The sequence below is a fragment of the Lissotriton vulgaris genome, chromosome 3_2, assembly GCF_964263255.1.
Source record: "Lissotriton vulgaris chromosome 3_2, aLisVul1.2, whole genome shotgun sequence".
NCBI classification, from domain to species: domain Eukaryota; kingdom Metazoa; phylum Chordata; class Amphibia; order Caudata; family Salamandridae; genus Lissotriton; species Lissotriton vulgaris.
In genome coordinates, this window is record NC_141690.1 from 279,690,867 (window position 1) to 279,710,842 (window position 19,976).

General features: G+C 42.5%; 1 protein-coding gene across 1 annotated transcript in view; it reads right to left on the reverse strand.

The window, feature by feature from the left end:
• Nucleotides 1–5,225: 5,225 nt before the first annotated feature.
• The window catches only part of INO80B (INO80 complex subunit B), a 41,721-nt gene continuing 26,970 nt past the window's right edge, over nt 5,226–19,976 (reverse strand). The window contains exons 3-5 of the mRNA XM_086964362.1: nt 16,748–16,866; nt 13,181–13,353; nt 5,226–6,428 (exon numbers count right to left, since the gene is read on the reverse strand). Coding sequence (XP_086820488.1) covers nt 5,961–6,428; nt 13,181–13,353; nt 16,748–16,866 — 760 coding nt within the window. The 3' untranslated portion in view covers nt 5,226–5,960. The remainder of the gene's footprint in view (nt 6,429–13,180; nt 13,354–16,747; nt 16,867–19,976) is intronic.

The window sequence follows — 19,976 nt, forward strand, 5'->3', positions numbered from 1 at the left end:
AAGGGATCGATTCTCAGCTAGATTTCTTAAGCTTCTTCTTAGACTTACGGCACATTGAGGACCTGCCGTGAGAACTACAAGAGTGAGACCCTCCTTTCTACTGTGACTGGTCACAGCGCGGAGTCTTTCGATGATTGGAGACATAGAATTTCACTTTGTGGTACTGTGTGGCCTTCGGGATAATCTGCGGTACAAAAGGGGGTGGTGATGGACGGAGCATCTGAATCAATCTAACACTCACACCCAGTCAAAAGATCTGGGTTTAATCCATCACCGTTCTTTAGCCCACTCTGGCCTCCATGAGTGTGGCAGGGTATGCTCAGACGTGAGTCCCTTGCTCACTTTGCCACTGGATTCAAGCAAGCCGGGCTGAAGACGGCTGTAATGCCAGAAACCGGTCCTCGGAAGCTTGTTGCCGGTCCAGGGAAGACATGGCTTGGCAGTTCGGGCTGGACTGTTCCCATGAGGCACAGGGTCAGACTGATTTGCATATAGCCATGTCTGAACTGGGGTGGCAGAGTGGGCTAAAGAACAGTGATGGATTAAACCCAGATCTCTTGACTGGCTGTGAGTGTTTGATTGATTCAGATGCTCCGCCCATCACCACCCCCTTTTGTACCACTTCCGGATAATCTGGGCACAGTTGCCGCAGGCCCTGGAGTCATGCTCTGGCCCCAGGCACCACAGACATATATTGTGGGGATCTACCCCAAGCATTTGTTTGCAACAATCCTTACAAGGTTTAACCCCGACATGTTGTTGCTTGCATACCTGAAAAGAAAATTTGGAGAAAAAAACTTGTCAAAGATGAAAGGAGTAAGCTTGGAAACCATGTCGGAAGACGCAGATGAAAGCAACTCATATCAGCGTGCATGGGTAGCACTTATATACAGCCCTGCTGGTCACTTCCAGAGCGGAGGCCGTACGATAGCACCTACCGGCACGCAGGAGTACTGCTTTTGACTGCACAGATCCAGTCTGACACCTGGGGAAATATTCACAAGGTGAGGAATCCACAGCTAGAAACATCCACCAAAAGAGTGCCTACTGCTAGGCAAGATAAGCATCTAAATACAGAAGATGCTCGGAGTGGTGTATGTGGCTCATCAACTCAAACCCCTTACTCTTAGGGGGAACACTCCAAGAAATACATTGAGGAGTAATCTCTGGTTGCATTATTAATAAGAGTGCCCATATAACATTGTGTACAAATGTGGCCACATTTCACAGTTTGTGGTTATTTTTAATGCTCCCAGGATGGTCCTGTATTCAATGCAAACACATGCAGAAGAACGGGAGCAACTCTGGCAGGTTCAGTTTGAGAGCAATTTACCAAAAAAACAGATAAGAGACCTGAAAATCGAGCACGAAGGCTGCAGCCAGTTTTCCTAAACTACTGTGCAGGTTGTTAACTTACAAAATAAAATATGCTCAAAAAATATTTGCAACTTGAAAGAAAAACATTGGAGTTTAGAGACAGATCATTGCATTAAATATGTTTGATGTATGGCAATATTAAAATAAAAAAATATGGCTAATCGATATTGTGTAAAACCAAAATGTGCCGATTCTTAAAGCTCCGAAACTGCACCTATAGGCCTAGAACCTTGCACTGGTACAGATTTACGACTTACAGGAATTTCCTAAGACTTCACTGAAGTAGGCCTTGACACCTACAGCAGATGCAGGTTTCCAGCCCCATTACTAGCGCATTTTGTGAGTTCCATTTTGCATGAGCAAATACACATGTGGGTATTTGCTCACACGAAAATCTAAAGAGCAACTGCAAATTCACTTGTTAAAACTTGTATTTTTTTCCAGAGGAAAAGGATTGGCAGTCCAGGAGATACTCCTTTCACAACCTGGAAACATTTTCTTTCTCCTGTCCTTGTCAGTAGTACATGTCTGACCTGTTCCAGGGTGGAAAGGGATTGGAGGAGCTGGTGAATACCCCATAATAACAAAGTGTGTAGAAGTGCTCAGACTTTAAGGGAAGTTAATCTCTGGAATGACCGCGTCCCGTCTACGTTCAGTTCTTTAAGAGTGAAAAATGTATTTTCTGTATGTAAGACAAACTTACTGGGGTAGACAGCCCTTAACATTTTGAAGTGCAAGACTTTGCAAAGTGTTTCAAGTTCAAAATGTAAATGTCCAATCACTGTTATACAACTTAATACAGGCTTATAATTATGGCAAACTAGGGACCTGTGGGACAGAGAAATTAAGTGATCTACTAACCAATGACGCACTGTAGTCAAGCGAAGAATGTCAAACTAGGGACCGATCGCCCTGATTTTCATTTGGAAAACGGGGCATGGGCCGCAAACAGAACAGGAGTTTATTTCCAGCACGGTTTGTGAAAAAGAATGAATACTTAAGAGTAAACTTGCCTGAGAAATTCACTGCATACTTCCGTCCTCTGAACTAAAGTAAGAACACGAGAATGCCGCCCTGAATGGTGAAGGCATTACATGGCACCAAATAGGACAACTGCATTTTTCATTTACAGGACAAGTAGATGTATGTAGCATTTAGTCACTTGGTCGAGCAGGAATTTAATAAATGTCTCAGCTTCTAGTTACAAATCTGAAATCAGAGAGGGAATTCAAGGAACAGTTGCCTACTAATACAACCAATTACAAGTTGGGTGAGATACTGCTCTGCCCAATTACAAGTTGGGTGAGATACAGCTTTACCCAATCACAACTGGATCTGATTTCACCTGCAAGGAAAATTGCGGGATGATTGGGCAGGGGTTGCCACGCATAAAATGTCCAGGAAAAACAGAATCTGGCTGGTTATCATATTACAGTGGGGTTAACTCCTATACGCACAGTATTGGTGGGCGTTTCAGCATGGTGCTAGTGTTTAAAGGTGGATTGTTTACACTTCGCAGGTACCATGCAACTCGTAGTCGTTGCCTGAGATGTGAGCGATAGGAAGCCAATCAAAACAAAGCAGTAAGGTATCCAGTGAAACGGGGAGGGAGATGAGTTAGTGATTAGTAAAGACGATGACAATGATAACATTTATAAAGTACGTATGTGGTACACTCAAGTCTCAACTTTTCCCAAACACAAATGAGTGTGGACTTTGGGAATGGTTTTAATAAACTCTCCTCTGAATTTGTTCTCCGATTACCGCCAAACTGAGCTGCAGCCAATCTCGACACCACTCAGAATTTTTATGACTTTACAACAAAAGATACTGTAGTTTAATTCTATGCTTTTTGTCCTTTATCAACCACCTTAACATTCCAAAGAGCTGTATGCAATCTCTTGAATGATTCTTTAGACTGCCTCGAAGACGACACATTAGTCTTTATGGGGGGGATAAGGCAACAAATGTGGGGAGACTGCCAGGTTTTATGTGGGACCTTAAAGATCAAGGCTGTTACCTTCCACTGAGAAAAGTCAGTGATACGAAGCTGAATACTTTGGGCAAACATTAGGGAGGCTGGTCTCATGCTCATACTGTCAATCGAGGGGATCCGGAGTGCACTTGTGAATGTTATGCAGCATTTATGGATTCTTTGCTACACTGCTTCAGACACGGGCATTTAATGTGGGGGTAATTAACTGAAGACCGGATTCACATACACAGAGAGGTACAGTCAAGGGCTCCCTGTTGGGGCCATCTGATGTAAAAAGGAAATCTCTGCCAATGGTAGAGGACATTTTAATCATGTTTGGGAGCAGAGTTTTTCCAGTGTGTTGAGGTACAGAATGGGACAGGTCCTTTGCCTTCGGAACATAGACAGCTGCTGAACAAAGGTACTAAGCAGGACTTTCTTGTGTATGCCCAAACCTAGAACATACTCTGCAATATCGTGTGTAATCAAGTCTTCTTAAGAACAACAGAATACGAGAATAAAGACTGCGGATTAACACCTGTTGTCATTGACTTCTTTAAATTTCTATGGACTTATAATCAGGAATTTGACCGTTTAATACGGAGATATATATTGTGTCATTTCTCAGGGAACAAACTATTATACTCAGCAATATCAGTCGGGTGAAAACCAACAACAAACCCCGTTTTACAAAACATCACTTGGCGAGTTTGGAAGCCAACTGCGAACTTCCAAAGCTGCAAGAGTCAAGAGAAGAAATGCCTTCTATGCGTGTGGTGGGGCAATTAGCCACTTCTGAAAAGTACCATGTGAATAAGCAGAATTGAAATGGTCCCAATTATAGACAGAAAATACCACACATATTTAATGGTAAGAAGGAATTGCTCTTCAGAAATTGTGACAGGCCTGCCTTGCAAGAGGTCTTGGATATATTTAGTAGGTACGCAAGACACCACCATGGCTCTTTTATTTTGTACCCAAGCCTCCACCTGAATTCACCTTGCAGCTCACGGATAAAGGCTCCTTATCCAGGGTTTTCTAATTGGGTTCAACCCAGTGTTTTGTTGGATTTATTGCAGTCTACGCATGCCATTTCCTTAGCTCTCGACAGTGCTTCCTATACAAAATATCCACATTGGAAATAAAAATAGATACTTGTCTATATCAAGCAATTATTAGATTGCCTCAAACAGAGCAAAAATGTTTTGTGCGAGGTATAACATGCAGTGAACCGTAGTTGTGTTACCAGGATACCTATCACCAGTGAGGTCTGTTTTTGACACTGTGGCTAACTGGAAATTCACATGGCAGAAAAATGAAGTGAATCACAGAACTAAAATGCAGACAACTTAAACCAGAAGACCCTTGAGTGGAAGCTGTAGAGTATAAACATATGAGAAATGGGGAGAACAATGTAGACAGAAATATGGTAGATAATTAAAACTCCTTCAAGTAAACACAATACCAGAGTTAAAACTGTTCATCAGAATGGGTCTCCCCAGCACTATAGCTTCCAATATAAAATGAAAGGCGGGATGGCACGAGTGGTAGTACTTCAGAACCGGTTCTGTTTTCACTGAAAATGAACTATGAGTTAATATCCAAATAAAAGAGAAACAAAAAAAGAAAACTGATGTTAAGAAGCTGGAACATCCAGGCTCTGTGGGTTAAAATGTAGGCATAAAAGACAGACTGCTTAGCCTTGCAACCTATTCATATGCATGCTCTAGGTGTCTCCATGCCCTGCTCAGGGCCACACTTGCCTTCTCTAATTTGTCATCTGTTTGGGGTTATTACATAAATCTACATCTTAGTATCAGCAACTGATATAACAGTACTCACCACACAAACCACTCACAAGCAAGGACTATTTGATGACTTATATTTTTACTTATATTTTTATATTTCTCCAAAACCCAGTGATATTGGATTCTAGTTTTTGCACTGGTGGACGCAGTGAATGGAGCTGGACATCAATCTGTGGAAAACAACTGCCCTGTGCCAAATGCTAGAGATGCCAAACAGTTGTGTGAGCACTTTCACTGGGTCACATGCTAATACTATCATCTCTAAAAAGATCCTCTGCCGGTCAGCATGCTGTAGGAAGCTGATCTATCGGACTTGTTGGCATATGCAAACACTTGGCAGCCAGTTATCGCCCATTCTCTTGCTGATCGTGCACTCATCTCTCTTTCGGAAAGAAACACTTACTAAAGTAAAAATGTGGCTTGTCCATTGCCAACTTAAGAATTTTTCTTAACAGAAGCACTGTTTTACCCTAAAAACTTTTTTATTTTTGAACGTTCAACAATAAGCTGTAATTGTTCATATTTTCTACATGGAGTTTGGTTGTGCAACTTGACTGCATTGAATTGAACAGCTTTTTAGAGGCCAAAATGATGCAAGTAAATTGAAAAATGTGAAACTAAGTCACCCAAGTTCAGTTTGAAGCCCACTGCAGATCACAGGGCAGTAATTTCAAGATCACCAAGAGGTACTGAGTGTTTTTAAACAAGGTGGCCAGAATATGCTTTACGAACTGAAAGAAAGTCAATTGTTTTTCACAACGCATCTATAAGTGCTCCAGTGGCTTGCCTCGCGTCTACACTCACCCACAGGGCTGAAGCTGTAAGTTCTTTCGATAGCACTCAAGGCTGCACAAGGGCACGCCAGTCTTTGAACACGAGTACTTCTTTGCACTGGTACAGCCGCTCACCCCGCACAGGACTGCCGCTGGGGGGGCAGGCGACGGTGCAGAAGGGACAGGACAAGGCACAGCAAGGGGGAAAGAAACTGTGATTTGTTCTAGTCTGTTGGAGTAACGGATCATAGGGCACAGTGCCTGCCTGGCCTTCCGCTCGCGCAGAGTCTTAACCTTCGCCTTGTTGGTCTTGGTCAAGCGTTCGATGGTCTGGTTTTTGTTCTCCTCGGCCTTCTTGGCTGCCTGGAGGCGCCGCTTGCGTGCCCGTTCTTCTCTCTTCACCAGCATCTCCTGAGTCATCTCTTTGGGTGCAAAGACTACGGGTACCTCTGGCACAGGGGGTGGCAGGCTCTGCTGCTTCTGCAAGAGGGCTTTCTAGAAAAGAAAACATGATCCACAAGTTAATGGGTAGTTATTGTGCAGGGAGAACATAAATATTAATAGAAAAAAGGCCACTCATTGCCAGAACTAAGCCAAATTCCTAACACAAGCTCCAGCTGCCTTGATGACTAATTCTTGCCTGAACGTTGTCAGAGTTGCAGCATGCGCTAGAACACTTTTTCTCGGGGAGGGAGCAGCTCTCTTTATGTATTTCAGGAAAAATATAAAGGCATGGTTACCTAGGTTTCACAATTTTCAAACATAGGTGCTCTTCATCCAGCAGTAATTCATTATCATGCCATAGTTTTAACTTTGATTTTGGCATGGTACTAATGGCAGAAATAGGGTTATACGGTTGGACATAAGAGACATCATGCAATTGTCTACAAACTTCATTATAATAATCTCTCCTATTTATAACGGCTATATTGCCACCCTTGCCAGCTTATCTAATGATCAGTTCCTTATCCTCTTGAAGCGGTTATGGTGCTGCGCGTTTAGAGTGGGATAAGTTATTATGGTAAAGACTAAAGTTGCATCCTTTGTCTGACATAATCCATTTGTCAATACCTATGCAAACAATAAAAAAAATAACCTTAATTGTTACCACTTGTCAGTTGAACCCATTTAGTGTGAATCTAGTGTTGTAATACGCTTGCGATTGAAGTCTACTGCTCACAACGTTTGCTATTATACCCCTGAGCACTTATAGCATAGACTTACCATGGACTTAACCTGTAGCCACATTTAACATGGTGTTGCGCACACACCTGTCCAAAGGACATGTGTGTGTGTAACATGCAACTTAGAAAAATGCTTTTAAAAGCATTTTTCTAAGTTTTCTCTATTTACCACGAGGTTTGACCTCGCGGTAAATAGCGGCCCGAAATTGCGAATTCGCAATTTAAAAATGGATGATGAATTGCATTTAAGAAATCTCAAATAGAGATTCCTTAAATGTAATTCCTCGCAAATTTGCGAATTCGCTATTACCGATTTTTGCATTTGGGATGATGAATCCCAAATGCAAAAATTGCGCTCGCAAAGGGCCAGATTCTGAGAATCTGGCCCTTTGCGAGCGCAAATCAGCTTCATGAATCTGGCCGTTAGTGTCTTAGTTACTGGTAAATGGCGAGTGACGAAACATGTTTTGGCTAGCTTATGGAGACATTTTGCATCAAGGATGTGACGGTTATGTTTTAGGAATAAAGTATGGGGCAGACTTCTCATACGAAGAATGGAACAGTTTTTTCGTGGAGTGCTTGGGGATTCAAATCCTTTTGCACCGGAGGTTTTCAATGCTAAGCAGAATAATTTACTTAGATATATTATTTCTTTTTTCCTTTTGACTTTATTCCTTTTGAAGACAACATTAGTGGTTTATCTTTGGTCTGGGGCACCCAAGTTTTGTTCTCAACAATATAATTTAATATGTTGTTTAGTTAATTGTACTATTAATACTTGTTTGTGTGTGCCGCTTCTACCCAGCCACCATTTACTTTTGATTCGAGAAAATTCCCCAAATTTGTCCTCAGAAACTGTGAGTGTACAATGTGATGTGAAGTGTCCAGCTGCAGGTTTAGTGATTTGTGCTCGAAACCAGTTAGTACTAGGGTGAACCGGTGACGTCGCCCGCCGCAGGGGGTCAGGGCCAAGGGGTCTCCATTCGCAGGGCAGTGTTCCACCCAAAGTGACAGGCCCTGCTCAGGGACTGAGAAGGGATCTACTGCCTCCATCCACTGCTCCGCTAGGGGTTTTGTGCAGAAGGCTCTATATTCCTCAGTGTGCAGGGCTGATCCTTCTGCCAGCGCCCAATTCTTGACCTCCACCTGCCACCTTCTATGTTGTGGGCTAACCAGGGATTTGTAATGAAACACGATGCCCTGAGGGGCCACCCCCAGATCTAGGCCCATGAACCAGTTACCAGCTTTCCTCTCAGGTTGTCTGCTATAGAGGCCAAGCAGGCAGATCTCTACTGTACACAGCTGGTTTCTGTTTAAGCTTCTCTCAAAATGTATTGTGACCTGAATGAAGCGTGCTATCATCAGGCAGCCCCACACCATTTGGAGGAAGCATGTGTCAACAAGGACAACACAGAGCATCCGAAATTGGCAGAATGCAGCATTAGATTCCGTCTGTGGGGTGAAAGATATGTAGTGTGCAGGTAGTTAAACTGTGTGAATTTAAATCGCGTGTTAGGGTGAAAGTGTGCGACTGTTCTAGGGTCTACCATATCCAGCCGCGTCAATGCTGCAATATTTTAATGCTGAAATCAGACTTACTTTTAGGGCCCCTGATCACAATGATGTAGCATGGTCTGACTGAATTCAACGATTTCTCTTACTAATGCTCGACAAACCATTGATACAATCTAAATGAGAATCCTCCACTACAACTTGTGAAACAATTTATTGCAAATTCTGACTGTTATTGCTGTGAATGACGATGTATTGTATTTTAATTGGGGCGAGGAGTTGGCCTAACGACTAGGGCGGTCAACCTCGAATCTGGGGAACTGGGTTGGAGTCTCAGCAAGGATGCTGAACATACTGTGATTCCGGGCAAATCACTTAATCTCCCCGTGCCTAACAAAAAATGAATGTGTCCTCATGTAACACAACTGGTGCTATGTAAAGCGCTCTGATACCCGATTCGGGTCAAGTTTGCGCTATATAAAACTCTGTAAAATAAAAAAAATAAAAAAAATTGCTTTTAATTCTGAATTGTGCTATTGCCAGCATTTATCGTCATTCTTTAGTTTTTTTGCCCTATAATGAGGGAATTTTCTTTTACATCATGCTATTACCAAGCGGTTGTCATCTTTAGGGTAATTCTTATGCAGAAAATACATTTTTTTTTAAATGTAATTTCCAGCATATGCCATGAGAACAATTAAGGGGGGTTGCAGGGTGACACACGCCAGGGCCGTGCTGTCCTACCAAGGACAGTCAATGAAAGAGACTAACCTACTTTATAGTAGTTATAGTAAGACAGAATCTTTTAATACAGGTGTCTACAACCAGGTCTATTGCAAGCTACCAGTAGCTCGTAGAAACCTTCAGAGTAGCTCCCAGCCTGGAGTTAATTTTTAACTAAGAACTGCAATAAATAAGTGTTGTGGTTTGCTTTTAAAGTTAAGGATAGACTATGCTTACTTTACATTATCAGGCTGCAGATAGCCAAGACAGATAATGAGCTGTGCTCCACTCACATTTCTGACCCAGGTGTGTCACAGAAGTTCAGAACGGAAGCACAAAGGTATTTAACTCTTAACTAAAAGTAGGTCGCAACTAAACATTGGAGCAGGAGAACAAAATGATGTTTTTGAAAGCTTTGAACTGAGAGACAATTCAATATGAAAGTTAATGATTAAGTCAACTCTTCATTTTCTCCCTTTTCAAAGCATATTCAAACTCTAGGCATCCTGCTCCCAGTGGCTGGTAGACACAGTGCCATGTTTATAAATGAAAAATACGTCATTTTCTTTTAAATGGAAGAAATGTAAAATTAAGAAAAATGTTTCTATGAAACATCAAGTCTTAATGTTTTTCTCTACTTCAAATTAAGCCAATTATATCTTAATGTTTTTATAAAACACTTTATTTCTTTAAATTCCTAGCATTTGAATAAATGACTGTAATTTCCTGTTATAAATACGGTAGTATGTCAACAGGCCACTGCGAGTAAAATGCCTGCTGTTTGTAAAGACACTTTGACATTGAAGAATTAAAATGATGAGTTTTATATAATGCTTATGAACATCAAGCTACCTCTTCAGTTGAATTTTCAACTATTTCAAAGTGTTTCATCTACACACAGCAGGCATCTTGCTGCCAATGGCTGGTAGACACGCTGTCCATACTTAGAACGCGCAGAAAAATGTTCCATCAAGTGCAGACAAATATTCCCTAGTATGAACCTTTTTTTGCAGAGAATTTTTCTGTACATTAAATTTCTCCCATTTGAAAAAAAATGGTTGTATATTTGGGGTGTACATGTAACGACGGTGCCACACGTGGCAAAAAGTATGTCCTGTGCCACAAGTACATGCGTCATAGGTTCTCAGTCACCCATACGCATATATCCCATTCATTCACACATGTTCATACATACCAACAGCCCATGCACTCACTGACGCATATGGCAGCCCTATCATAGAACCCCAAGTCACAGTATTTTTTTAAAATCATAGTTTCAAATCATAGTATTTGACGCGATGCACATTAGGCTTAAAGTTCATGAAGCTGGGTAAGTGGGTGACTGGCAAGAATGTGCGAGTTACTTGGCCTCCAGTACCTCACACCGATACTCCCGGATGAGAAATAAAGCTCATTACAGGACAGGTCGGAGACACCTGTTTTAATGCCATGTACTCAGCACGCTGCACTGTACAGCAGCATGCCTATACCCCACACTCGTCTCTTCTGTTGAAAACTCACTTGTTCCATCAGATAATTGGAGAGAGGACTCAGATCCAACCCCTCCTTAAATGCCTCAAACTGCACAGCTCAGGTAGTCGGCCAGCATCTACTGAAGTCATTGATATTAATCCGAATTCCTTAACATTCTCATTTCTCAATGTAAATGCCTACACTTACTAATTTACTGGAGAGTCCTTTTGTTTCCAGTCCAGAGACACTGATCCACGAGGCCTCTCTCTAATGCTGGCCAAACTATCGCTATTCCTAAAGGACACAGGCTTCCGCACTGGGATCATCTATGTGCTAGACGGGTTTGGTTGGGCACCTCAGATACGCATTTGTAAATATTCGTAATGAGTATGGCGCTGACGGTTCTGGTATATCACTGTTTTATGTCTGGGGTCTGTATTTTGTGCTGAAATATCACCCACCAAATCCAGGTTATGGGGAACTGGAAAACATGTCCTAACCCATAAGGCAGACATTATTGCACTCTGCCGAGGCCTGCTGTCCTAGGCGACTTCCGCTTTCATGTAGCCAGCCGAGGTGATCATGCAGCACAGGGTTTTGTTACTTTGTAGAATCATATTGTCTACATCAGCTAGTTAAAGGCTCCTGTGTATTTCAGAGGACGCATGCTAGACATTCTTTCAACGCCGGCTGCTCAGGACAACGTGATAGACATTTCACTGCCGAACTTTCAAGGCATTTTATCATTGAAAATACACCTGGGTTTTAAAAAAGTTGACAAACCTCTGCGGTCAATGTTTAAAATCCAATTTGACCATGGCTTAGGGGCTCTAGATTTGTTCTTTTTCAAGGACAAATCAGTGTATTTTATTGCAATTATCTTTTCTAATAAAAATATTGGTTGTAGTCACACAAAGGAGGTACATAAGGTATGGAAGTCAGAAAAACATCTTGTATATAATAAGGACATCATTTTCTTTGTAGCGGATCACAGCATAAGGTCAATGAGCACCGTAGACTGAAGACTAGCTATGGTAAGCAGCACATGTCAAACTTTCTGGACTGTTAGACAAAGCTCTTTCGAACGCTGACAAGGCACCAACAGATTTTAATTACTGTATAGGAAGGTAATGTATTGTGAGGCACTCCTTGTTACCCCTCAAGAATCAAAACCACCAGATCACACATTAAATGGTTTACACACTCCTTAAATGAGAACTCCTTGTTATGAGGTGGACGAAGTGGAAAAGGCACTGGTCTTATTACGCAGATGATGCTCTACAAAACAGAACTAGGAACTTTAGGGAAATGGTCTCCTTAAAGGTAACTGACTTACTTGTACTCCCGTCTTATTTACCAGTGATAAAAATCTTTTTTTATAACCAATGTGTTGGGATCTCTTCTTCTTAGAATGGTGGGATGTTGCTAGGAGATTGGATTGTTGTGATGTGAATTACAGACAGTACAGAGGAAGCTGTGGAAGGAGCTGGAGGTCTCTTTACTTCTAACTAATAAAGACCTACTTCATCTACCTACCCTGGATTGAAGATACTTTCTTTACACAATCATTTAAGTTTTTTGTTAAACTTCCCTGTCTTCCTACCAAAATATTGGTTACTCAAGTCTTTTGTGAATAACTCACTATTTTCCCCCAGCCAAACTACAGAATATCTATAAGAACGTTTGACTTCTTAGCACCACTTACCATCATATTAGAAGTCCTCTTCTACTAACGTCTGCCAATCTTTTTCATGAGTTCATACTGCAGAAATGTAAATATTATTCTCAAAAATAAAATCCGATCTCCAGGTAACATCTACTCAGATTCTATCCTCAACTCTTCTCTCCAGCAATTATTCAGAGACTTACTAAGGTGGTCAACATTTTCTTCTGTTGTGGAACAGTATCAATATTTTCCTCTGTTCTGGATCGGTGTCTGCCAATTGGAAAACCGGGGTTGTAATTGCCCTACTAAAACAAGCATTAACAAAGCCAACAAACCTGGCATTTGAGACCAATGGACTTTGCCATGGTCTTCTGAAAACCTGGGGTAAAAACATTTGTGCAGGTGCTGCGTACTATCCGCCAAAAGAAAAAATGTGTGATGATGCAGCATTATCGCATAGGTGCTATTTTGTTTTTTTAATTTACGGATCGCAGATGTAAAAAAAAAATAAACTGACATATCGCTAGATCCAAGTATCACCCAGCAGAATCTCAGCTCATTCAGCCACTGCTGGTAAAATCTCACCCTGTTCAACAGTTACCCTATGTGCTTCAGTAAATACGACCAGCGTCCTCTTTCCGCGGTCATCTTCACCTCCCCATACAAAACTAGTTAGCGCAAAACCTCACCTGTCTGGCAGTGAGCAGAGACTCGTCCACTTCTTTTTTCAGCTCCCCATTATCGTCTAGCTCTCCCTTCTCCAATGCCTCCAGCCAGCGTTCCTCTTCATCTTCCTCTCGCTTCACGAACCCCTCGGGCACCATATCCGACAAGGGTAGTGGGTCAAGGTTGCTGTCTTCATCTTAGAAACACAAAAAGGCTCAAGTTAATGCTTATAGCAAAAGCTAAGCTGTAAGCATACGAGTTACCTCTCTAACAAAACAACAAACTCCAAAGACTCCATGTGGTTAAAGTGACCCAGGGATTGCACTGACCAAGCAGGAAATCTCTCAGTTCAAGCCGCTGGGTGCACAGAGAGAACACTGTATAAGGAACAGAGAAAAAAAGCCCACTTAACTAGACTTATGTATTTATTACAAAGAACCCTCTGGCCAGCTTTGAGGGTTGATATAATCTGTCCCTGTGCACCTCAATTTCAAACTGCTAACCTTCCTTTATCCTCCAATGTATGGCCATTCTGTCACCTAATAAACTTCAATTTCTCTCTCTTTCGTACTTCTTCTCTAGTCTCATCAACCACACCAATATTTTCATGCTCTCATGTCTCTCCTATTCCTTTTTACCATCTTACTACTTTTGCCTCTTCTCTCCGTTTCATTCTCGTTAATTCCCCGTATACCTTCCCATTTCCAATCTCCTTACTTTGCTCACATCCTCCCCCTTTACAAAATGACCCCCTTCCTACGCGGTCAATAAAAACAGGTCTCAGGATAGTACATAGAACATATCAAAGTTAAAGTAAGGGATCATCATTACACATAGAACAGCAATTGATGCATATTTACAATGTACAAATTCATATAATACAGTGTCAATTTGCCGGTGGCAAGCTATTCTTAGTCACAATGAGCCGCGATACGACCTGTGGCGTGGCCCAATTACACAGGCCCAAGATCATACGTCAGTGCAAGTGTGTTTCAAAATAAATGTTACCTGTGGGCGTACATGGGGGCAAATATATGGTCAGTAGGCATAAAACCTCAATACTGAGCTATAAAATATTTTTGGGGAATTACTGCCCGTTGGAAATTCGCCTTTTTCTGGTTCCTATTTTTGTTGAACTTAGAACTCAGTGAACTGTTATCCGTGCTTATTAACAGGAGTAAAGAGCCTGTGCTACCCTTTCAAACAGGGCCATTGACATATTTCACTTGCCTTTCGGTCCCTCATATAGGGTATAGTAAATGTACCCAGGGACTGGGAGCGCACGCCTGTAGACTGCGCACTTATTGGGTCACCCAGAGTGATCCTGGAAAACATGGCTTAAGGCCAATCATGTGTACCAAGACTGCATAAGCCTAAAAACCTGCAGTCACACAGATCTGAAACGTTGTTTTGACAAGCAGAAAGCCTTACTTTTAAATATAAAGTCACCATAAGTACACCTGGTCACCCACAAGATAAGCGTGACATTCAAAAGTGGAACATGTGCGGAAATAAAGTTGGCTTGTTCCTACAGCGACTAGATCCCAGCACTATTTTTACTGACATTGTCGAGGGTCCAGCAGCCGCCCTTTTAGAATACAGACTATAAACTTGAATCTGTACCTTTTGACAGAAAGCAGCTAAAACAGGTTAATGCACAGGTCAATGTACATAGAGATCTCAAGAAGGGAAAGGCTTTATCCCCAAGACCAAAGCTAGCAAGGCTGGCTCCGAATCCAAAAGCTGTTTGGAGTGTAGAGAAGGGAGGGCACTGCTCATTTCATTGGCCTCACCACTGGGTGTACACAACAGCTCTGCACAAGGGAGAAAATGTTCCCCCTATCTTGCAATTTAGGAAGAAGGAACTCTTTTGGGGGGTGAGGAGGTTGTTTCCAGTAGAGCAAACTGGAACTGGTGAAAAAGTGGGTAGGATTGCAACCATGAATTTTTCCCCGAATAGTTGGAGAGTGTCTAGGAGTCAACCCCACCCACTGGCTAGTGCCAACCATAAATGCGGCACCCTAAGAAACCCTCAGAAGAACACTTTCTGGATCTGTGGAAAGTCAAAAAAGGCCTGGACCTGCTCTGCTGTCTGTGAACTAAGAGGAGCCTCGAGAGCCTGGACCTGCTGTCTGTGACCTGAAGTCCTGGACCTGCTGTCGTCTGCGACCTGAGAGGAGCCTTGTAGGACTGGACCTGCTCCCTCTTGTATCCAAAACAAAGACAAACTACAAAGGTCAGTTGGCTTGCTCCTGTGTGGCTACAGGGTGCGAACAAGATGGAAGAGGCCTTTTTCATGAAGGAACTAGTTGACCAGTACCAGCTGGACCTGGACTGGACCTTGCTGGTTGCTTCTACTGAAGGGAGTCCAGTGCTGTCCCTGTGAAGTGCTGTCCCCGAGGGGCTGAGTGCCTTTGAAGTGACCAGGAGGAGTTGCCCAGGAAAGCCTGAAGAGCTGGGACTGGAAACATTTTTGACTTCCAGGATTACTGGTCAAGGGGGCAGCCCAGCTTTAGGCTTACCCGGCTGCCAGATTTGGTTTCCATTTGAAAAAAACAAAGTCAAAAGATAAAATCTTTGACCGAGACAAACCCTTTTGGTATATCCGACATGTGCTCCATTGTGGTCTGCCTGAAATCGCGCCTAGACGCTGGTATATGGATTCCATAGACTATCATTGGGGCTTAGTGCATTTTGTTGCTATTTTTACTTAAAACTTTAAAATTCATAACTCCGGTTCTCGTTATTGGTTTTTGTCATTTTGGTGCCATTTTGTGGATTGTTTGGTAAAGCACAAATATTTTACACATTGTGCTAATTTAAGCCTGCCTGCTCTGTGCCATGACTACCAGTGGTTTGAACTCGGGTTAATTTAGTGCATTTGGGGTTCACCCGGACTAGCCAGCGTGATTATTCCTGTAGGTGGGAGGCCGCCCACCCCAAATAATGATTCGCTTTCTTACACTGCCAGACTAAAAGACACAAAGAAGCCAATCGGAGATTTGATTGCACTCGATTGAATATCCATATACTATCATTTGTAAAGATGGATTTGTAAGACAATATAAAATGTGTGACATTTCATACGTCCCTGTTTTAGTTATGTTTTAGAACTTGTACCAGGTAAACGAGTTGTCGTCATGTAAACAGTTTTCGTTCTCAAACTAAAGAATAAAAGTACCAGTAAAAACTCATTCCCCTTTCTTAAGTCTTCCTCTTTCTGTGTTACAAGTGCAAACTAAATGGGCAAACTCCCGTTTGGGCAGAATGCAAGAGACAAAGAAAAGCGTATGGCAATCGGTCATAGCGTGATTGTTTTCAAGGGGAGTGGGATCTCCCTCGGTGGAAGCACGCACACCTCTTGCTATCTTTCACCTTCACACATTGATGGCACCCATCGCTGGTGTGTGCATGGTCTGTCGGATCATTACATTCAAAATACAAGTACTGTGGATTAGTAACTAGGTCAGACTAATTTGGATGGCAAATATATGTGCGACTATGTGTGCGAATATGTGTTAGAGTTCAGGGTCTTCTTAGGTTTTAGGGGCGAGTTAGAGATAGTAGTGATGAAGAGAAGTAGTACTCACCTAGCCAGGCTCGGTACTGCTCGATAGGGACTCCCTCCATGGGTTCATCGTCATCATCCACGACCATCAGGGGCGATGGGGACTGCTTCGCCTCGGGGATGACGGTAAATGTGGGGACACTGCAGAGAAAGAGAACATGTTTAGTGATAGTAGATTGAAAGCAGTTTAGGACTCATCCTATTGTCTCTCTGTGCACAAGGAAGCAAAAACACAGTAACCATAGCAGCGTTACTTTTATGTTGTGTAATACATGTATATTGCTTTAACACTGTTCTGTTCATTCCATATTCTATTCAGAGTGTTCCTACTAGTTGTATTCCAATGTGTTCAGTTACTCCTGACTGCTAACCTGTCTGGCTGTGTACCTGCTCTGCTATTACATTAAATCCACTTTCTACCTAATTGATGTGTGGTTCATCAATTCAACAGTTACCTCCATCTCATTCACTTTTCTACTACCCCAGCTGAATCTCTTGACACTTTGGTTTAGATCTGTAGAGTAGACCCAAGTTCAAACATAATAGAAAGGGGGTGCCAGACGCCATCGCTCGAGAAGGTAACGTGAAGCCTGGAGAGCACCGGGTCATGCCGGGAAAGGTACAACAAGCAGGGATGGTATATGGGTCATCACTGTATCACGCCAGATTATGACGGGACCTGAAATATCGAGTCTCATCCTAGAGTCTTCAAGTGAAATGCTGAATGTAGAGGTATTAAGAGCTGTACTAATCCCAGCTGTGGGGGTACATTTGGAGCAGGGCCAGGGATCCAATCCTGGATATCTGACTACAACATTAAAAAAATTGGGCTACATTCATGAACGCAAAACTGACATTCTATTCTAAATGTGAGAACACCTCTAGAAGAACAGGGACAGTGCAGAGGAGAGCGACCACAACAGTCCAGAGGATAGCGAACACCACAACGTGCGCATCATAAACCTTACGAATCGCTATTAAACAGCTAAGCAATGTGCAATCTGAAAAGGACGGAGAAATGAAAGCAAGACATACACAGGCCAATTCACCAACCCAGAACTGGCATTCTATTCTAGATCTGAGGACACCTCTAGGTAAAATAGCGACAGTCCAGAGGAGAGCGAATAAGACAACATGCGCATCATAAACCTTATCAAGCGCTGTTCAACAGCTACACAATGTGCAATCTGAAAAGGACGGAGAAAGGAAAGCAAGACATACACAGGCCAATTCACCAACCCAGAACTGGCATTCTATTCTAGATCTGAGGACACCTCTAGAAGAATAGTGACAGTCCAGAGGAGAGCGATCACGACAATGTGCGCATCATAAACCTTATCAAGCGCTGTTCAACAGCTAAACAATGTGCAATCTGAAAAGGACGGAGAAAGGAAAGCAAGACATACACAGGCCAATTCACCAACCCAGAACTGACATTCTATTCTAGATCTGAGGACACCTCTAGGTAAAATAGCGACAGTGCAGAGGAGAGCGACCACGACAGTCCAGAGGAGAGCGAACACAACAACAGGCGCATCATAAACCTTATGAATCACGCTGGCCAACGGTTAAGCAATGTGCAATCTGAAAAGGACTGAGAAAGGAAAGCAAGACATACACAGGCCAATTCACCAACTCAGAACTGGCATTCTATTCTAGATCTGAGGACACCTCTAGAAGAATAGTGACAGTCCAGAGGAGAGCGAACACGACAATGTGCGCATCATAAACCTTATCAATCGCTGTTCAACTGCTAAACAATGTGCAATCTGAAAAGGACGGAGAAAGGAAAGCAAGACATACACAGGCCAATTCACCAACCCAGAACTGGCATTCTATTCTAGATCTGAGGACACCTCTAGGTAAAATAGCGACAGTGCAGAGGAGAGCGACCACGACAGTCCAGAGGAGAGCGAACACGACAACAGGCGCATCATAAACCTTATGAATCACGCTGGCCAACGGTTAAGCAATGTGCAATCTGAAAAGGACTGAGAAAGGAAAGCAAGACATACACAGGCCAATTCACCAACTCAGAACTGGCATTCTATTCTAGATCTGAGGACACCTCTAGAAGAATAGTGACAGTCCAGAGGAGAGCGAACACGACAATGTGCGCATCATAAACCTTATCAATCGCTGTTCAACAGCTAAACAATGTGCAATCTGAAAAGGACGGAGAAATGAAAGCAAGACAAACATAGGCCTCAGTAGGATAGAAGTTCACAGGCTCTCTCTGATCTCACAAAGTAACTTCACCTAGCAGGGGACACCCCACCACAAGGCAGGGACACATGAAACCTGGTGAACTGATCAAATAACGGTGGATTATTATCCTTATTATCTATTGGCTTAATAACGGCTCCTTTCCAACTGTTTGGGAACAGTCCAGAGCGAGTGAACGACTGAAATATTGATGCAAACAATTTGAAACATCAATCTATATTAGTTTAGATTATTACTGCTGGGAGGTTATCTGGCCCGTAGCACGTGTTCATTTTAATAAACGGATAGTATGTTTATTTTTTCAACAGCAATTGACAAACTATCAAAAGCTCACTTTGCTAAACTGGAGAGACCAGCTTGTGTGCATGACCTGAACATGTCTCCGAAAAAGGTTGCCCAGGATTCCTGGCATGTCACATAATGACCTACAGGCGGTTTCTTTGAGGTACCTTGTTACAAAATCATCCACTGTCATTGCATTTGATCTGCTTCCTACATTTACTCTAAAATTCGAATTGGTTATTCAGCAATAAATTCCAATGTTTGATTCTGAACTGATTTCAGGTTTCTGGCTCCTTAGAGTATTTTTTTCTCTTTATATAACCCACATAGTCCTTAACCTGCTTTTATTTTTTTGCCAACTCACATCAACCCTGCTATACTTGATAAAGTTTTTCGCTATTGATTGCTCCGATTCATACTGGATGTCTTCAGCCCTGCTTGCAGACACGTCACCACCTCTCATTTTTCAGACACCTATCTGTGACTTCACTTCCTGTCAGCACACAAGTACTATTATTTGAATGGATCTGGAACATATCAGCGCGTGCAGACGTGATTCATCTAAGCACGTTATAAGCCAATACGGAAAGCTTAAGTGGAAGGACTTTATGCCGTAACAAACCGTAAGGTGATTTTAGCTTCATTCTTGCACTGGAAACACAAAATCAGAAACCAAACCAGCATAGATTGGATATAGTGGTTTCCCAAGTCTGTGATGTTATTGTTGCTGGAAATTAGCGGTC